This window comes from Sphaeramia orbicularis, chromosome 16, assembly GCF_902148855.1.
Source record: "Sphaeramia orbicularis chromosome 16, fSphaOr1.1, whole genome shotgun sequence".
Lineage (NCBI taxonomy): Eukaryota > Metazoa > Chordata > Actinopteri > Kurtiformes > Apogonidae > Sphaeramia > Sphaeramia orbicularis.
In genome coordinates this window covers 55,776,611-55,795,082 of record NC_043972.1, presented here as the reverse complement: position 1 = coordinate 55,795,082, position 18,472 = coordinate 55,776,611, and the positions used below count along the sequence as shown (strand labels likewise).

Genomic DNA, 18,472 nt, shown 5'->3' with positions numbered 1-18,472 from the left:
ACACATTTAGCTCCAAACCACTGGATTTATACTTAAAACACGGTTACTGAGCCCACAACAGCACTGTGGCACCAACCACAACTCACACTGATGCATTGTGGGATACATGGGGTCACTACTGTACAGCAGAGCCCGGGAAACTGACAAAGTGGACGTTAGCGCTGTTAGCTTGGTCGCTAATGCTTATGCTAATCTATTGTCTGATTTAGGAGCTCGGGAAATTCCAAAACATGTACAGATGCATTGTGGGATTTGTACCTGTCTGAATCACCGACGGAGACAAAAAAACGGATTCACAATAGTGGTGAGAGACAGATTTTACTTTATTTGTATCGTATTTTACTGTCCACACACAACACAACTTCACACAACACACAAGACAACTCCAAAAACACACAACACAACACACAACAGAACTACACGAACACAACACAACTATACAAACACACAACACAATGCCACACAAACAATTAAACAAACACACAACACAACTACACAAACACGCAACTACACAAACACACAACACAACTACATACACTCACAACACAACTACACAAACACACAACACAACTACACACACAACACAAGTACACGAACAGCAACACAATTACACACACACACAACACAACTACACATCACACAAACACACTGTGGATCCGGTTTCCACCAGTATAAATCCTCCAAACAGTGGTTCAGTGAATGTGGTTTTGAAGGTGTGGAGGTGGATCAGTTTGTCAGAGGAGACTCTGTAGAAGGACACAGATCCAGCAGGACAGTCCACATACACTGATACTGTACCAGAGGAGGAGGAGGAGGAGGAGGAGGAGGAGGAGGAGGAGGAGGAGGAGGAGGAGGACTGAGGGAGGACTGTGTATTCATTTTTATGCCAGACACTGTATCCACCTCTATAACACCACAGACTCCAGGACTGATCATTTCCTCCAAACACACAGTCTCTACTCTTTCCTTTCCTTCTGATTCCTCTGTAAGTCACTGATATACAAACGTATCCACTCCACTGGACCTCCCAGTAACAGCGACCAGTCAGACCAGTTGAACACATCAGCTGAGGCTCATTCTCAAATCTGTCCTGATGATCAGGATATGACTGAACCTCCTCCACTCGTTCCACCTTCTTGTTGTTTTCAGACAGTTTGAGTTTTCTGTTCGCTGTGTTTGGATCCAGGGTGAGTTCACAGAAATCTGATGGACAGAAGAAAACACAATCCAGCTGCAGTTATTGATCAGTGATCAGCTGATTGACTGACAGTCTGATCTCATCACTGGGTTCCATTCAACTGTTATTGATGGATGGATCATGTGTGAGTCTGACTCTGATCAATACTGATCAATAACAGATAAAGCCAGTGTTTTATAAATGGATCTGCTGTTTCTGAGCACATTTTCACCAAAAGAGAATAAAAGTGTGAAACAGATCAGCTCTAACTCCATGACTGAGATATAATCTTTAGAACCAGTTCACCTTTATGATCATATCCCATCAGTCATTTCTCAGTTCTTCTAGATTCTTAGTGTTTTTGCTGTTTGTTCAGGTTGATGTTTAGTTGGTGCTAATGAATCTAATGTTGGATTTGTAGATTCCAATCTTCTCCACAGTGACTTTGACTGTTTACTAATTGGATCTAAACTCAGTACTTTTGGTCACTGAATCAGATTCTTTATCTGATGGATAATAATAGTTTGTAGAAGTGTTTTGGTGGTTTCATCTGAATTTGTTCCTCAGACAAACTTCTCATCCTGATGAACTCTATTGTGTTTTGGATCTTCTTGGTTGTATTTGTATTCTTTGTCCCACAGTGACAGTACAGACTGTAAATGTGCATAAAGACACTAGAGCTCTGATATGCACTCAATAGTCTGGGACTGGACCTGAGGACTCACTGCTCAGGGTATGTGGGTCCATGTGGTACCAGTCCTGACCAATCAGCTATCAGCTCATCCTTCCACTAAACTGACTGTCTTCATGAACACTTTAGATGTTTAGGATGTGGAACCAGGATCCAGGTTGGTTTTAATCAATCCAATGAAATCACACTTACGTCTCCTCGGTGTCAACCATCGGACTCCAGCAGGATCCAACCTGAAAGGAGGAGGAGGGTCAGAGCAGCTGGAAACATGGACATTCCATCACTCTGATCCACTGAAGCTTTTCTGGTCACATCCACTAAATGGTTCCTTCTGAATCACTGACTGAGTCTGTTTGTCTTTGAACATGGGCTGGACCTTCATACAGGATGGATCCCAGCTCTCACAGATGGTTCCTGTCAGCTCTACCTGTTCTATCTGCCATTATCTGTGGATGCATCAGCTCAGTCCATACCTGACAGTGTCCAGTCTCCAGTGTGGATCCTCCACTAGAGCAGACAGCTCCTCTCCTGAGTCTCCTGGATGGTTGTAGCTCAGGTCTAGCAGTCTGAGATGGGACGGATTGGACTTTAGGGCTGAGACCAGAGAAGAACATCCTTCCTCTGTGATCAGACATCCTGACAATCTGCAACACAAAAAATCACATCCATCAACTGAGGATGGAGATCAGTGGAGTTGGAGTCATTGAACAGAGTCTGTGAATGCATGGGACTTCACCAACATGACTTCAATGTGTAAAGTCTATGAGTTCCAGACTCTGAACACAGTTGAAGATCACTAGAACTGGTCTGGAGTTCAACACAAACAACCAGTGACAAGTTCAATCCATCCAACAACTGGAGACAAACATTGAAATGATGTGTTGTGTTCTTTGTTGAACCCTGACCTGAGAGTGTCCAGTCTGCATCCTGGACTCTTCAGTCCATCTGACAGGATCTTCACTCCTGAATCCTTCAGGTCATTCTTACTCAGATCCAGAAGTGTCAGACTACAGGACTGGGATCTGAGAACTGAGGACAGAGCTTCACAGCTTCTGTCTGACAGGTTACAGCCACTGAGTCTGGACAAAACAAAAGGGATGAGCATAAAATTATTTATCTGGTTGAAATGATAGATCCATATTTGAGATGTTTAATCAAACTGTTTGTTCTCACAGAGCTTTGTTGGAGGCTTTGACCACTGGCAGCAGCCTCAGAAGAGCCTCCTCTGAACCAGAGTATTTCTTCAGGTCAAACACATCCAGGTCTTTTTCTGATGACAGTAAGATGAAGGCCAGAGCTGACCACTGAGCAGGAGACAGTTGTTCTGTGGACAGACGTCCTGATCTCAGGTACTGTTGGATCTGATCCACCAGAGATCCATCCTCCAGTTCATTCAGACAGTGGAACAGGTTGATGCTTCTCTCTGCAGACACATTCTCAGCGATCTTCTCCTTGATGTACTCAACAGTTTTCTGGTTGGTCTCTGAGCTGCTTCCTGTTGGTTTCACCAGACTGTGTAGGAGACTCTGATTGGTCTGCAGTGATAGACCCAGGAGGAAGCGGAGGAACAGGTCCAGGTGTCCATTTAGACTCTGTAAGGCCTGGTCCACAGCGGTCTGGTACAACTGGACAGGTTTGACTTTTGATAGTTTAGACCAAACAGATGTTTGTTCTTCTGACAGCAGATTGACTCCAGTGTTGATGAAGGTCTGATGGACATGAAGAGCAGCCAGAAACTCCTGGACACTCAGATGGATGAAGCAGAACCTCTGGTCCTGGTACAGTCCTCTCTCCTCTTTGAAGACCTCTGTGAACACTCCTGAGTACACTGAGGCTGAGCTGATATCGATGCCACACTCTGTCAGGTCTGATTCATAGAAGATCAGGTTTCCTTTCTTCAGCTGCTCAAAGGCCAGTTTTCCCAGAGACTCAATCATCTTCCTGGTCTCTGGACTCCAGTGTGGATCTGTCTCAGATCTTCCATCATACTTGACGTTCTTCAGTTTGGCCTGAACCACCAGGAAGTGGATGTACATCTCAGTCAGGGTCTTGGGCAGTTGTCTTCTGTCTGTGGTCTTCAACACGTCCTCCAGAACTGTAGCAGTGATCCAGCAGAAGACTGGGATGTGACACATGATGTGGACGCTTCGTGACGTCTTGATGTGGGAGATGATTGTGTTGGTCTGTTCTTCATCTGTGAACCTCTTCCTGAAGTACTCCTCCTTCTGTGGGTCAGTGAACCCTCTGACCTCTGTCACCATGTCAACACACTGAGCATCGATCTGATTGGCTGCTGCAGGTCGTGTGGTTATCCAGAGGCGAGCAGAGGGAAGCAGGTTCCCCCTGATGAGGTTCATCAGCAGCACATCCACTGAGGTGGACTCTGTAACATCAGTCAGGATCTGAGTGTTGTTGAAGTCCAGAGGAGGTCGACACTCATCCAGACCATCTAAGATGAACACCACCTGGAGGTCTTCAAAGATCCAGATTCCTGCTTCTTTGGTTTCACTGAAGAAGTGATGAACCAGTTCCACCAAGCTGAACTTCTTCTGTTTCAGCACATTCAGCTCTCTGAAGGTGAATGGAAATATGAAGTGGATGTCCTGGTTGGCTTTGTCTTCAGCCCAGTCCAGACTGAACTTCTGTGTGGACACTGTTTTCCCGATGCCGGCCACACCCTTTGTCAGCACTGTTCTGATTGGTTGATCTCTGTCAGGTGGTGTTTTAAAGATGTCTTTACATGTGATGGTTGTTGGTGGTCTGTGTGGGTTCCTGGATGCTGTTTCAATCTGTCTGACCTCATGGTCCTGGTTGACCTCTGTAGCCCCTCCCTCTGTGATGTAGAGCTCTGTGTAGATCTGGTTCAGGAGGGTTTTGGGGTTTCCTGCTTTAGCGATGCCCTCAAACACACACTCAAACTTCTGCTGCAGGTTACGTTTCAGTTTCCGCTGCTGAACTCCAGACTGACTTCCTGAATGCAGACCCAGATAAAACCATCAGTCTCACAGTAAATCCAAGTATTTTCATTTGTTCAATCTGTACAGAATGGTCGTACTGCGGTGCAGACGCTCAGCCAGCTCCTCCTGCTTCAGCATCCTCAGGAAGTTCAGTGTGATCTTCAGAAAAGCCTCTGAGGTCCTTCTCTGCTCTTCATCCTCATCACTCAGACTCTCTAAGCATTCTGGGTAATCTGTACTCAGAACCTGGTGGAACTTCTTCAGTTCGTTCTTGACAAAAGTGCAGATGTTCTCCTCCAGTAGCTGGAACAGAAAACAAGATGAAAGACACAAAGTCCAACATGGACCAAAGCTCAGGTCCATGTTGGACACAGTGACGTCCACTGGTCTGAAACCAGCAGCAGGAGATGATTGTACAGAAAAGATGGACCAGTAGATGTTGGACATGTACTCACCTTAAATATGGAGTCCAGCTGAGTCTGATCCTGTAGACCAGTGGGAACCTCTGAGCTCTGCTGCTCCACTCTGTGGACCAATCATCAACAATGAGCTCACATTATGTCTGTCCACACTGACACCAACAGGTGGACACACCTGGACATCAACATGAGTTACATGACCCACTGTAGTGGGAAAGGTGTCCTGGTCCTGCTGATCCCACTGAGAATCAACATGTGAGTCTGTTTGGAGCTTCACACTCACTGGGTTTAGTTGATCTCATCCACATTTGGATTAAACCAACAGCTCTGTCCTAACAATGTGTCTCCTCACCATCTGCACTCACAACATATGATACAAAGGTGTTCAATGGACCAGGAATCAACCCTGGACTCTGATCCAGTATCATCCAGGACCAGGTCCCACTACAACAACAGGTTTTCATTGATCAGGTTTAGTGTGATTCTCCTGCCAGTGTCTGAACCATAGACTGAAGAAAAAGACCATGTGGCACTGATGGTGCAACAGGACTAACTTTAGGTCGGACCTAGACCGCCAAGTTAGGACTGACTGAGCTGAAAACCCTGTTGGTGGATCTGGACCAGATCTGAGGTTCACTTACTGAGTCTCTGAAACATGTTTTGTTTTAAAACATATCGGGAGAAACATGGAGTCATCACTCTTCATGGACACACAGCTGGGTCCAGGTCCAAGAATAGGTCCAGGTCCGGGTCTGTGAACATTGATGGTACAGTGGTTTTAGTGCTGAACTCTGACATTAAACTGTGGTCTTAGTGTGATTCACATCCTACTGCAGAAGAATCCAGTTTCCGTGTGAACGTTCAAGGAGATGCTGTTCTCTATCAAATATTTTCTGACTCTGCTGGGACCTCTGACCTCTGACCTGAGGCTCATTTGTGAGGACTCAGGGTCCAGGTCTAAGATAAGAATGTGTTAAAGCTGAAACAGATCTTGGAGGAAGACTTGGAGGAGGACATATGGGACAACGCTCTACACAGAGTGAATGACAGTACTTCCTGTGCCAAACTAAGAGGGATATAATTCAAGATCTTACGTCACATTCATTTCTCCAAAACAAGACTGGCTAAAATAATCCCTTAAACAGATGCCAGCTGTGACAGGTGTGGAAACACTCCTGCTGACTTAAAGGTGGGGTGCAAGATGTTTTCCTGGAGTATTTTTTAATATATTCCTTAAAATCCACTTCACACCCCAATTAAAACCAATTAATCGAACACAAAAAAAAAAAAAAAAATTGTCATCTTTGGAATAGACCGGACTGAAAAAACAACTATGTTGGGATGGAAAGTTCACCGGCAGACTGTTTTGTCATTAACATAAATCACTAGGAAATGTAACGTTAGTCAGATATGTATGAATTGGGGCTGTTCTATAAGAGCAGAGGTATTGGAGGAGACTGAATGAGGCATGCATGGGGCCGGAGCCATATGGGGCTGGAGCCAGAGCTGGCAAATTGTTGCTGTGCAGTGCTCATGAACCCTCGGGAACAAGCATTGCACGTGCCAGTCTCTGGAGGCGTGGAGGGGGATGTGTGAAGATAGGGGTTTGGACTTTTGAATTGAGAATTTTCCAAATGTAGCTTGCTCGAGCTGTTTTTCTAAGGTCTCTTACTCCACTTTTAACCCATATGTTTTGGTCATGCCCAGCCCTGACATCGTATTGGTCTGCGATCTTTAGAACACTGTCAGAGGACCTTAATATCGCTGTCCAACCCTGTGCAGTAATAGATGTGTTTGGAACCACAGATAGAAGATGTTCTACCGTCAGGAAAGACATAAAAACATCCTCTCTTTCACAACACTGCTGGCACGGAGAAGAATATTCTAGCATTGGAAATCTAAAAACCCACCTGACGTGTCTCTGTGCTTTAATGGCCTAATGCAATTCATACAGTTACAAAAAATAAAATAGACACTCAGAGGATCTAGGGATACATTCTTTTCTGTATGGGATCTGGTGTTGACATATTTGTGTAAACTTAAAACCATGCCTACTTAGCAGCCATCTTACATTTGTACTTAAATTATTTGTCCAAGTAAATCATAACGTATAGCGCACAGCTATAAGAGTGGTAACCTATGTACATGTTTTATTCAATTTTATTTCTTTTTTTTTCTTCTTTTCTCTGTTGGTTGGTGTCCTGTGTTCCTGGAAGTGTGGGGGGTGAATTATGCAGCGTTTCTGCTGGCAATGTTTTGCCATAGCACAGTGCCAAAGCAAAATCCATGCCTCCATATGAGGGGCTGTATGGGACATTATTCAGAATTACCTTCCACACAATCATACGAAATGCACTCACACACATGTGAAAATGCAAATGCACACACACACGAAATGCATTTACACATACATGCAAAAACGCACACACACGAAAAATGCATTCACACTCATGTGAAATACTTTCTCTGTCACATCTGTCTGTTCTGCTGCTCCTCTCTCTCTTACTCAACCACACCTCCTCATCAGTTAAACTCCACTCACCTGTGAGCACAGCTGTGGCTCATCAGGCTGGGTGTATATATTCATCCCTCTGCTCTCTGTTCTTTGCCAGATTGTTTTCTACCTAGTGCAGGCATGTCCAAAGTCCGGCCCGGGGGCCAATCATGGCCCGCGGTCAGATTTAATACGGCCCACAGCTTGGGTTTTATATTATATTATTTATGGCCCGCTTGGACTGTTGAACCAAGTACATGAATCATAAAAGGTTCAAAATGCAGTTTCTCCTTTCACCTCATGGTGGCAGCAGCACTCTAACTCTATCTGGCTCTACAACCTCACCGTGAACCTTTTTCGCTAATTTCAAACCACGGCGCCTGTAAATAAAAAAAAACTAAAGTTGACAGTGAGGGCTGCCGCTTCCAGGAGAGATAGGAATTACAATTTTTTTTCACTGAAAATCAAGGCAATTATGTTTGCCTAATTTGTCAAGAGACTGTTGCCTTGTTTAAGGAATTCAATGTAAAGAGACACTAGTAGATAAAACATGCTAACGCAAACAAGCTAGCAGGGAGTGAGTGCTCCGAAAAAGTGAAGCTAATTCAAGCTGCTTTAAACTCACAGCAGTGACTCTTCATGTGAACCTGGGAGTTCAATGAATTTGCCACCGAGGCAGGCTACCAAGTTGCCAGGTTAGTTGCCTGTAACTGCTGGTGTTATGTACTTGTAGATGTGACACAAAATATTACTTTTTGAATGATTTTGTGAAAGACAAGAGTAAGAGTCATATGTTTTCATCTTAAATGTTAACAGACTTTGCATTACTGAGTAATATATGAGTAATGATTACTCATATAAGTCATGTTTAAAATGAATGTGGGGTTAAGATTTTTATCAACTTGGAAGTTTAAGATACTCCACATAGTTTGTTCTATGTTATCTGACTCCAGATGTGAAAGGAAGGCAGAATTTTTTTTTTTTTGTTTGTTTGTTTTAATTTGTTCACACCTGAGTGGCTTAGATTTGGTTACATTGCCATTTAAAAAAATGATATTGTGACAATGAAATTAAAATTGTTGTAGAACAGCGCATTTATATGTAATTTTTACTGTTTAAAAAATGTCTGAAGGGACCACTGGCCCCTGGCAATGTCCACATTATCAGATCTGGCCCTCTTGAAAAAAAGTTTGGACACCCCTGACCTAGTGTGAGACTCTCCAGCGGTTTTCCGGTCTGAACCTTGATCCTGATCCTAACCGTTTCTGACCTGCTCTGTCTGCGGCCTGGCTATCTGCCTACCTGTCTGCCTGTCTGAACACGTCTGCCTGTCTGCTCCCCGGTAACCTACCTGACTTCGTTCTGACCACGTCTCTCTGCCTGCCTCCTGGTTTACCCACCTGCCTTCCGTCTCTGACCACGTCTCCTGTCTTCGCTCCTCTGTCTCTCCTGGTTGCCGACCCATCGCCTGTCCCCGACTCACCTGCTGCCTGATCCTTGTCTGCTGCTTGTCTGCTGATAATAAAGACTGTTCTAAACTGAGCTCTTGGTCCGAAGTTCTGCTGTAGGAGCTATTTGTCAGTTTAGTTTTTTTGTTTAAAGTTAATTTACCTTTTTTGTTTAGTAGTTTGGTGTTTTTTGCTAATTGTTGTTTTTGATTTGTTTATTTTTTGTTTGTTTAAAATTTAGAATATATATGTTTTTTATTTTTATGGTTCTTGTTTTCATTCTTTGGTATTTAGCACTTTTTTTTGTTTTTTTTGTTTTGTGTTTTCTTATTTGTTTAGACCTTGGGCACCTGGGTATAAATAGGGATCATAAAGATAGACCAGCATGCACCTGGGTGGGCCTATGGTTTTTTACCAGACACACAGTCAGGTAGGATGAGCAGGAGAGACATCACAAAAGGCCTTAGTTGTTGTTTGCCTGCAAAATCTTGAAAATAAACCACTTGAACTACATCAATGATAGGGACATTGTGTTTTGACTGTGTAAACCACAAACCCATGATGCATCTAGTGGTTATTTGAGTTATGTTACAGTCTTAAGTTCAGTCACCTTTAAGTTGATTTAATTTTGATGACAAATAGCTGCTACAACAGTAAAAAACCTGCCCTTGGACCTAAATTAGGATTCAAGTGAAGACGTTTCATGTGGATCATTGATGATGGATGTATGGTTTACAGCGTAAAGATTGTTTGATTCATCGCCTTTGTCCTTTGGATGTCGCCAGCGGGAAACTTGCCTCGCCCACTACACACAGACGCTCACCCTCCTCTTTGATGACAGTGGTATGTAACACAAATGCTAAAGGAAAATGGCCAGATGACTGGAGTTTGTTGATAGCAATCCGTGTTGCAAATGAAGTGTGTGAGCAGAGATTAATAAAAGGCTGGATTAATGTACAGTACCTTTACACACTGCTAGTGGATTTGCCACACAGCAAAGTGAATAAAAATCAGAGGAGTGTTGGATTCTGATTGTTTGTGCTGCACAGTGCTTCCCCTTTTGTCTGTGAACCTTGTATTAAAAACATCAATGAGCTGTTTACAGTGTTTAAAACAAGCGAACAAACACAAAAATGTCGGGAGTTTCAACTTCTCAATCAGTCCCAGTTTCCACCAAACGAAGTCTTAAATTCACACCCAAAGGCCTGAGTTTTCATATAAAAACATGCCAAGAAAAAAGAAGTGCAAAATTCCAACAAGCAAAACGGCTAATGGAGGATTTGAGCATTTTAATGCCATCAAATGTCAATGCCAATTCTGTGAAATCCCTTCTCTCCACATTCATTCAATGTTATCAAAGCGCAAATGATGTGCACAATGATTTCACAAAACTGCTGTTGCCCCCAGATGAACTTAAAAGACAAAATTAATATTTTGCAAATAAAATGACTCTTTTCTGTGGATTTACTGACCGTGTCAAATGCTGGTTGCGTGACATAAACCATCCGTATGTGCCGCCAAGCACAAACAATAATGAGGATCAAAATGTTGATGATATAAATCCAGAGGACAGTGTCTCAAATGCATTCACGGTACAGTCCAGTGCAGCTAAAGCTCGCTCCCAGGCCTCGCGCGGCTCATCCACAACTTCAGTGCGCCTAAAGGCTGCGGCCAACAAAGCAGCATTGATGGAACATGTTGCTGCTCTGGAGAAAAAAAACCCATCAAATTTAAGCACAGGACGAAAAAATAAAAATGGAAAGCGAAAGGTTGAAAAGAGAAATGGAACAGCTGGAACTTCTAACACAACTTGCTGTTGCAAATGCTAAACTGTGTGTTTTGGACATCAGTGCATCTCAGTGTGGTTCCAAATGTTCTGATGGCATGAATTCTTACTTTTATAAACGCACCATTGACAAAGCCCTGCCATTAAATCCACATGCAGAGATTTTTGTCCAAGAGCAAACTGACTGTAAGCCTGAAATGCATTTCACCACCATGGTGCCACCACCAGCTGCACGACCTAAACAAAGGCCCACATTTCAAAATAATGAGTCTCAGAATGTTGATGCTCATATATTGACATTATGCAAACGCAAAATGAAATCACTGCCATGTTGGTTCAACAAAATTCAAGTTCTGTCTTGCCTCTTCGAAATATCCCTGTTTTTGATGGTGACCCCCTTGAGTACAAATCATTCATATGAGCTTTTGAAAATGGTGTCGAGGCCAAAACGTCTAATTGGAGAGACTGTCTGTGTAACAGATACAGTATGTAAAAATGTACTGTACAGGAATATTGTCTTTTTATTTTTGGGGGTATTTGTCGTATTTTGTTGGTGTATTGAGGGTTAATTTCACTAAAATCTCCTGTTTTATTCATTTATTTCTAAGTCTTTATTTTGTATTATATGGTATTGTGCAGTAGTGGTATTACAGCGCCCTCCGCTGATGTTAGCGGGTATATGCCGTAACTTCCGCCCTCTTCTTAGTCCGCCCAAAGCTGGACAGTGAGAGGTACGTATCTACTGTTGCTCATTCACAAAACACAAATATATAGTTCTCAGTTTGAGTTAACTGCTAAAAAGTGTTCGGTTGTTATAAATATCTGTTAAAGAGATGGAATGAGTGACGTTTTTGTGTTTATTTACCCTGAAATTCACAGTTAGAGAGAGCTAGCTTAACAATTCTTCTATGGTTGTTGTGTGTGTGCGCGGGTTGTGGCCGCCATTATGTCATCTTATGAGATACGTTTTGAGTATGTCTTTCTCTTATATTAGGCGTGATGTGCAGGAAAGAGCCCCAAACTGAACAGCATTTTTGCTCTCTCTGAATTCATTCAGGTATGTTTATCATGTTGTGTTTTTATTAATGTGTTCTTAAATAACCAATGTAGTATTGTAAAAAATGTTGGTTTACAGTACAACACTGTATGGATTGACTCTTCTTTTGATATGTGCCTTAATTCATGGTAATATGTTGATGTTTACATCACTGTAACCTGGATATTCATTTAGAATGAATATAATGTAATTTTTTAGTTGTATTTTAAAATGAGTCAAATGAGCTGTCCCAAAGCTGGACAGCGAGAGGCGTGTTGTGCAGGAAAGAACCCCAAACTGAACAGCATTTTTGCTCTCTCTGCATTCATTCAGAATAAAGAGAAGTTGAATGAAGCCAGTCTGTGTCCGCATCTTATTCGAGCACCAGAACACAACGCAGCGTAGCTGGAGTGGACGGAACCGTTCCAGCTACATCTGCACTTTCTCAAACAATACACCAGGGGGCAGCCGAGAGACCTGGCCCATAGTTGCCAGCACTTACCTGTAGAGGATGGATATCATCGAGCTAAGGATCTTCTGGCAGAACATTCTGGAAATTAACATAAAATTTCCCATGCATAGATGGAGAAAATTAATAAGTGGCCACAAATAAAAGCAGAGGACATTAAAGCCCTGCAGTCATTTTCCCTGTTCCTCAGAGGGTGCTCAAACCTAACTGAACACATTTCCCACATGAGAGAACTGGATTTACCAACTACAACAACAGTCACGTGAAGCAAAGGAAACAGGAGAGCTTTGCCACTAATATAACAGCAGTAAATAAATGTGCACCTCAAAATAAACCCGTGTCCCCTGCTAATAACAGCTGTTTATATTATTCATTGATCAACCATACACTGGAAAAATGTTTTCAATTCAAAGAAAAGCCCCATCGAGAAAAAGTTGATTTCATAAAGAAAAAAGGAATTTGCTTCAAATGTTTGAAGATTGGCCACACAAGCAAAGAATGCAGAAACCGAATGAACTGTTCTGAATGTCACCAAAAGCACCCCACTGTTCTTCACATTGCACATAGAAATGAAGGAGCATCGTCCAAACAGTTTCCTTCTCCTCAGCAATCTGTGAAAGTCTCAGCCGCATCAACTCAAACCTGTGGTCATATTGGGGCCGGTGATGAAGATCATTCAGTTCTGTCTATTGTCGCTGTGCAAGTCAGGAGCCAAAGGACAAATGCACCTGTGCACACATATGCCTTTTTAGATCCAGGCAGCACAGGCACATTTTGCACAGAAAGCCTGTCAAGAAAATTAAATGTCAAAGGAAAGAAAGCAAATATTTTGCTAAGAACTATGGGACACAAAAACATCATGAATACAAATATAATTTCTGGTCTTGAAGTTGCTGCTCTTGATAAAAATGACTTTATTGAGCTCCCAGATGTCATGACACAAAAGACTATGCCTGTTTCTAAGTGTAATGTGTGTAAGTGTAATGTGTGTAAAGACAAGAAGATATTGTGAAGTGGCCGTAGCTTCAAAATGTTAAGCTCCACGACATTGATGCTGAGGTTGAATTACTTATCGGCACAGCTGCAGCCAAAGTGATGGAGCTGTTCAACAGCCAGGATGAGGGGCCCTATGCTGTTTGGACCCGAATTGGATGGGTCATTAACGGTCCTACACCTTGGAGAAAACAAGAGTAAGATGGCTGCTCTGTTGTCACTGCCAACAGGATTTCTGTGGAACACCTACAACACATGCTGGTACAACAATATAATCGTGATTTCAATGAAAAAACATCACAGGAGCAAATGGAAATTTCCAGAGAAGACATCAAGTTTATGAATATAATGGACCACACTGCAGTATTAAGTGATGGACATTACTGTATAGACTTACCTTTTAAAGAACAAAATCCCATCCTGCCACAAAACCGCTGTGTTGCAGAACAGCGCCTCCAGAGTCTGAAGAAGAAGTTTGATAATAACAGCTTATTCAAACAAAATTACATCACATTTCTTGAGGACATGATCTGCAGTTGATATGCTGAACTTGTGCCAAATGACCAGATGATGAATAGTAAGGGAAAGGTATGGTATTTTCCCCATCATGGTGTTTACCATCCCACGAAAAACAAGCTGAGAGTTGTTTTTGATTGTCCTGCAGCATACAAGGGCACCTCCCTCAATTGCCAGTTCTTACAAGGACCAGACCTGACCAACTCTGTGGTGGGAGTTCTTCTTCACTTCAGACAAGAGCCTATTGCAGTTATGGCAGACATACAAGCTATGTTTCACCAGGTCCATGTTCCAGAATATCACAGGAACTTTCTATGCTTCCTCTGGTGGTCTGAAGGTGACACCACACAGACTCCAAAAGAATATTGTATGAAAGTACATCTGTTTGGAGCTGTTTCTTCACAAAGCTGTGCAAACTATGCTTTAAGGAGAACAGCAGAAGACAATGCTCTACAGTTTCCAGCTGAAGTCATCAGTACTATCATGGACAATTTTTATGTGGATGATTGCCTTAAATCTCTTCCCACTGAAGAGGATGCAGTAAAAATGGTCAAGGATTTGACAGCCCTCTGCAGTAAAGGTGGCTTTCAACTTTCAAAGTGGCTCAGTAACAGCCGTGCAGTGCTGCATACAACCCCAGACAATAAAAAAGCAAAGGAAATACTGGAGATGGATTTGGATGGAGATGAGCTTCTAACGGAGAGAGCGTTAGGACTTCAGTGGTGCACTGAAAATGATACTTTCAAGTTCAAAACATCTCTACATGAATGGCCACATATGAGAAGAGGAATACCGTCAGTGGTGAGCTCACTTTATGATCCTCTAGGATTTCTTGCCCCATTCACTATCACTGCCAAGCAGGAGCTCTGTAGAAGAAATCTGGGCTGGGATGATGATGTTCACCTGTGTTTCTCCAAACAATGGCCTTGCTGGCTGGAAGACCTGAAGAGAATGACTGAGTTTAAAGTGGATTGGTGTGTTAAGCCCAAAACCTTCTGTCTTGCAACAGCACAGCTTCACTTCTCTGATGCCAGTCAAGTGGGATACGGCACAAATTTTGTTGGAGCCAGCAGAGAGCTAAAAGAAAGTCTGAGTGCTTTAAACCAGGACAAAATCCAAAGAACTTTGGCTCAAGATGGCATAAACTGGCATTTTAATACACCTGCAGCCTCACATCAAGGAGGTGTTTGGGAGCGCTTGATTCACTCAGTGAGAAGTGTTCTCACTTCAATCCTTAGGCAGCAGGTTGTGGATGATGAAACGCTGTAGACCATCTTTTGCGAAGCTGAAGTCATCTTAAATGATGGACCAATCACCACAGTCTCTGATGATCCAGAAAATTTGGAAGCCATCCCACCAAACCACATCTTGACCTTGATGGGCAAACCTGTCATACCACCTGGATTGTTTGAAAAACAAGATTTGTACCAGAGGAAAAGATGGAGACAAGTACAATACATGGCTGAATTATTCTGGAAAAGATGGATTTCTGAATACTTGCCACTTATGCAGGAAAGACAAAGGTGGATGAGGCCAAGAAGAAACCTAAGTCCAGGAGATGTTGTCCTGATTGCAGATGCCGCTGTGCCCAGAGGATGCTGGCAGATGGGCAGAATTCTGTCTAAACACTGATGCCAGAGGCCTGGTCCGCTCTGTGACACTGAAGACCAAAACCAGTGTGTTGGACAGACCAGTGACCAAGCTTTGCCTGCTGCTGGAGGCAGCTGTGGACTAAAGCCTCCATCTGCTCTACCTCTTATTCCTCTGTCTACCTGTCTGTCTTTGTTCTTGTTTTTTCAGGTCCCGAAAGAAGATGAAGAAACACTCATCATAGATATTGTTAGAATAGCTCCATTTAGTTTATGGGTGTAATTGTGACTAAGTGCATAATTAGGGGCTGGAGTGTAGGAGCTATTTGTCAGTTTAGTTTTTTGTTTAAAGTTAATTTACCTTTTTTGTTTACTAATTTAGTATTTTTTGCTAATTGTTTATTTTGATTTGTTTATTTTTTGTTTGTTTAATATTTAGAATATATTTTTTGATTTTTATGGTTATTGTTTTCATTCTTTGGTATTTAGCACTTTTTTTATGTTTTGTGTTTTCTTATTGGTTTAGACCGTGGGCACCTGGGTATAAATAGAGATCATAAAGATAGACCGGCATGCACCTGGGTGGGCCTATGGTTTTTTACCAGACACACAGACAGTCAGACAGGATGAGCAGGAGAGACAGAACAAAAGGTCTTAGTTGTTGTTTGCCTGCGAAATCTTGAAAATAAACCACTTGAACTACATCTATGATATGGACATTGTGTTTTTGACTGCGTAAACCCCAAACCCATGGTGCATCTAGTGGTTATTTGAGTTATGTTACAGTCTTAAGTTCAGTCACCTTTAACCCCTTCATGCATGAATTATGAGAACTTTAAACAAGATGTTTTTCCTGAGTGTTTTCAGTCCTCTTTAGGCATGAAAACAAAAACAATGCGATTGAAAATGTTCTTATGAACATATTTTTAATGGAGTTGCAAAAATGTCCACTCAGATGGACATCATGTGTTTAATTTTTGAAGCCAAGAAACATGTATTCACTGATATACTGTGTGACAACTATGAAATAAAAACATTTTTAATGCTGCTAATCTGAAGTTTTCTCACATTTTAACATTCTCTAATACTTACCATTCCTCACTTCATGGAGATAATGTGTAAAAAAAAAAAAAAAACCTTTCTGTTTAAATCTGTTAATTACAGTTAAATAACAATAACAAGCAATTGATTTAACTCAAATATGTTAGTGCAGATCAGGTTTATCAAGAACAGCAAAGTTGCAGTAATGGTATGAATTGCAGAGTATGGGATGATGAATGAGTGTCCACTGTGTCGGCTGATATGGAACTAAAACAACAAAACCCTTGAAGATACAAGAGAACAGCTGTGGAACAACTGTCCACTGTAGTGACCACTGCGCATGAAAGGGTTAAGTTGATTTAATTTTGATGACAAATAACTGCTACATCTGCTTTTAGGTCTTCTGTTGTACTCGTTACAGTCTCAGACATATAATTTTCATTTGAACAGGAAGTCATTTCACTTGAACAGGAAGGCGGAGAAGAGGAAACCAGACCCCCCCCCCCCCCCAGTTTTATATTGTTTAATGGTGTATTTCCTGTTTTATTCAGCTATCAGAAGATTAGTTGCAGGCCCAGCTCGTATTGATGTCAGCAAACAATTTATCTGAAGCAGCGACATTGCTTCATAATTTCATAGCTTCTGCACAGACACTGACAGCTCTGGCAAATACGTACAGATGGCCAGCAACCGACTACTTCAACACAGTGGGTCGGACCTGTAGACAACTGCCTAACAAGGCTGTTTCCCTCACGTCAAGCTGGCAGCTCCCTGGGGATCTCCTTCTACCTTAATCTGCAGATATGCCTGGATGTTGCTAGGTGGTTGTCTACGGGTCCAACCAACTGTGTCGGTTGCTGGACTGGTCCAATCATGGAATATTCAAAATGTTGTAAAATGGTGCAGTACTGTGTCCTCTTTTTCATTGATGCCTGAACTTTCCCTGCCAGACTTCCACCTGGCATTAAACTAACTCTTATAATTGAGTTAGTTATAAGAGCTAGTTAAAGTGATTAACATTAGTGAGCTTGAGTAGCTAGTGAACTTAGTGGTGTTAGCAATAAAGCTAATGTTAGCATTTAATTAGCTATAGAATAAGTACCATATGGTTAGTTGACAATGTAACCGACAACACACACACAATTTTGCTTTAAAGTTACATATAGACAGGTAACGTTATATAAGCTAACATTTAGCACTAGTACTAGTAGCTAACGTTAGCTACTGACGCTAGCCTACACAAAGTTGTATTGTTCATCATTTGAGATCCAACTTATCATATCATCTTTTCTTCTTTTCGTCAGAGGAAAGCGGCATTTCATATATGTGTGTGTATGTGTGTTTTCATGTGTGTATGAATGCATTTCATATGTGTATGTGTGCGTTTTCACGTGTGTGTGTGTGTGTGTGCATTTTCACATGTGTTAATGCATTTCATATGTGTGTATGTGCGTTTTCGTGTGTGTATGAATGCATTTCATATGTGTATGTGTGCATTTTCACATGTATGTGTGAATGCATTTCGTACGTGTATGTGTACGTTTTCATATATGTGTGTGTGTGTGTGTGTGTGTGTGCATTTTCACATGTGTTAATGCATTTCATATGTGTGTGTGTATGTGCGTTTTCATGTGTGTATGAATGCATTTCATATGTGTATGTGTACGTTTTCATATGTGTGTGTGTGTGTGTGTGTGTGTGTGCATTTTCACATGTGTTAATGCATTTCATATGTGTGTGTGATTGGTAATTCTGAATAATGTTCCATACTGCCCCTCATACCGCCACACCAAACATTTCATACAAAAAAAATCCTCACCATAGCACTAGACTTACTAGCGGCATTGTACCCGTGG

General features: G+C 42.0%; 2 protein-coding genes and 1 pseudogene across 2 annotated transcripts in view; 1 reads left to right on the top strand and 2 right to left on the bottom strand.

The window, feature by feature from the left end:
• LOC115436275 (zinc finger protein 664-like) overlaps positions 1-18,472 on the top strand; it is a 1,196,486-nt pseudogene that overhangs the window by 428,571 nt on the left and 749,443 nt on the right.
• Positions 1-18,472, bottom strand: part of LOC115436332 (zinc finger protein 850-like) — a 308,536-nt gene that overhangs the window by 230,907 nt on the left and 59,157 nt on the right. The window lies entirely within an intron of this gene.
• On the bottom strand, positions 629-9,203 carry LOC115435239 (protein NLRC3-like). The gene is made up of 6 exons (XM_030157519.1): positions 9,090-9,203; positions 3,530-4,828; positions 3,042-3,493; positions 2,774-2,947; positions 2,356-2,512; positions 629-1,186 (listed from the first exon to the last, which is right to left on the bottom strand). The coding sequence occupies exons 1-6, from the start codon at positions 9,201-9,203 to the stop codon at positions 629-631; spliced, it is 2,754 nt and encodes a 917-aa protein (XP_030013379.1).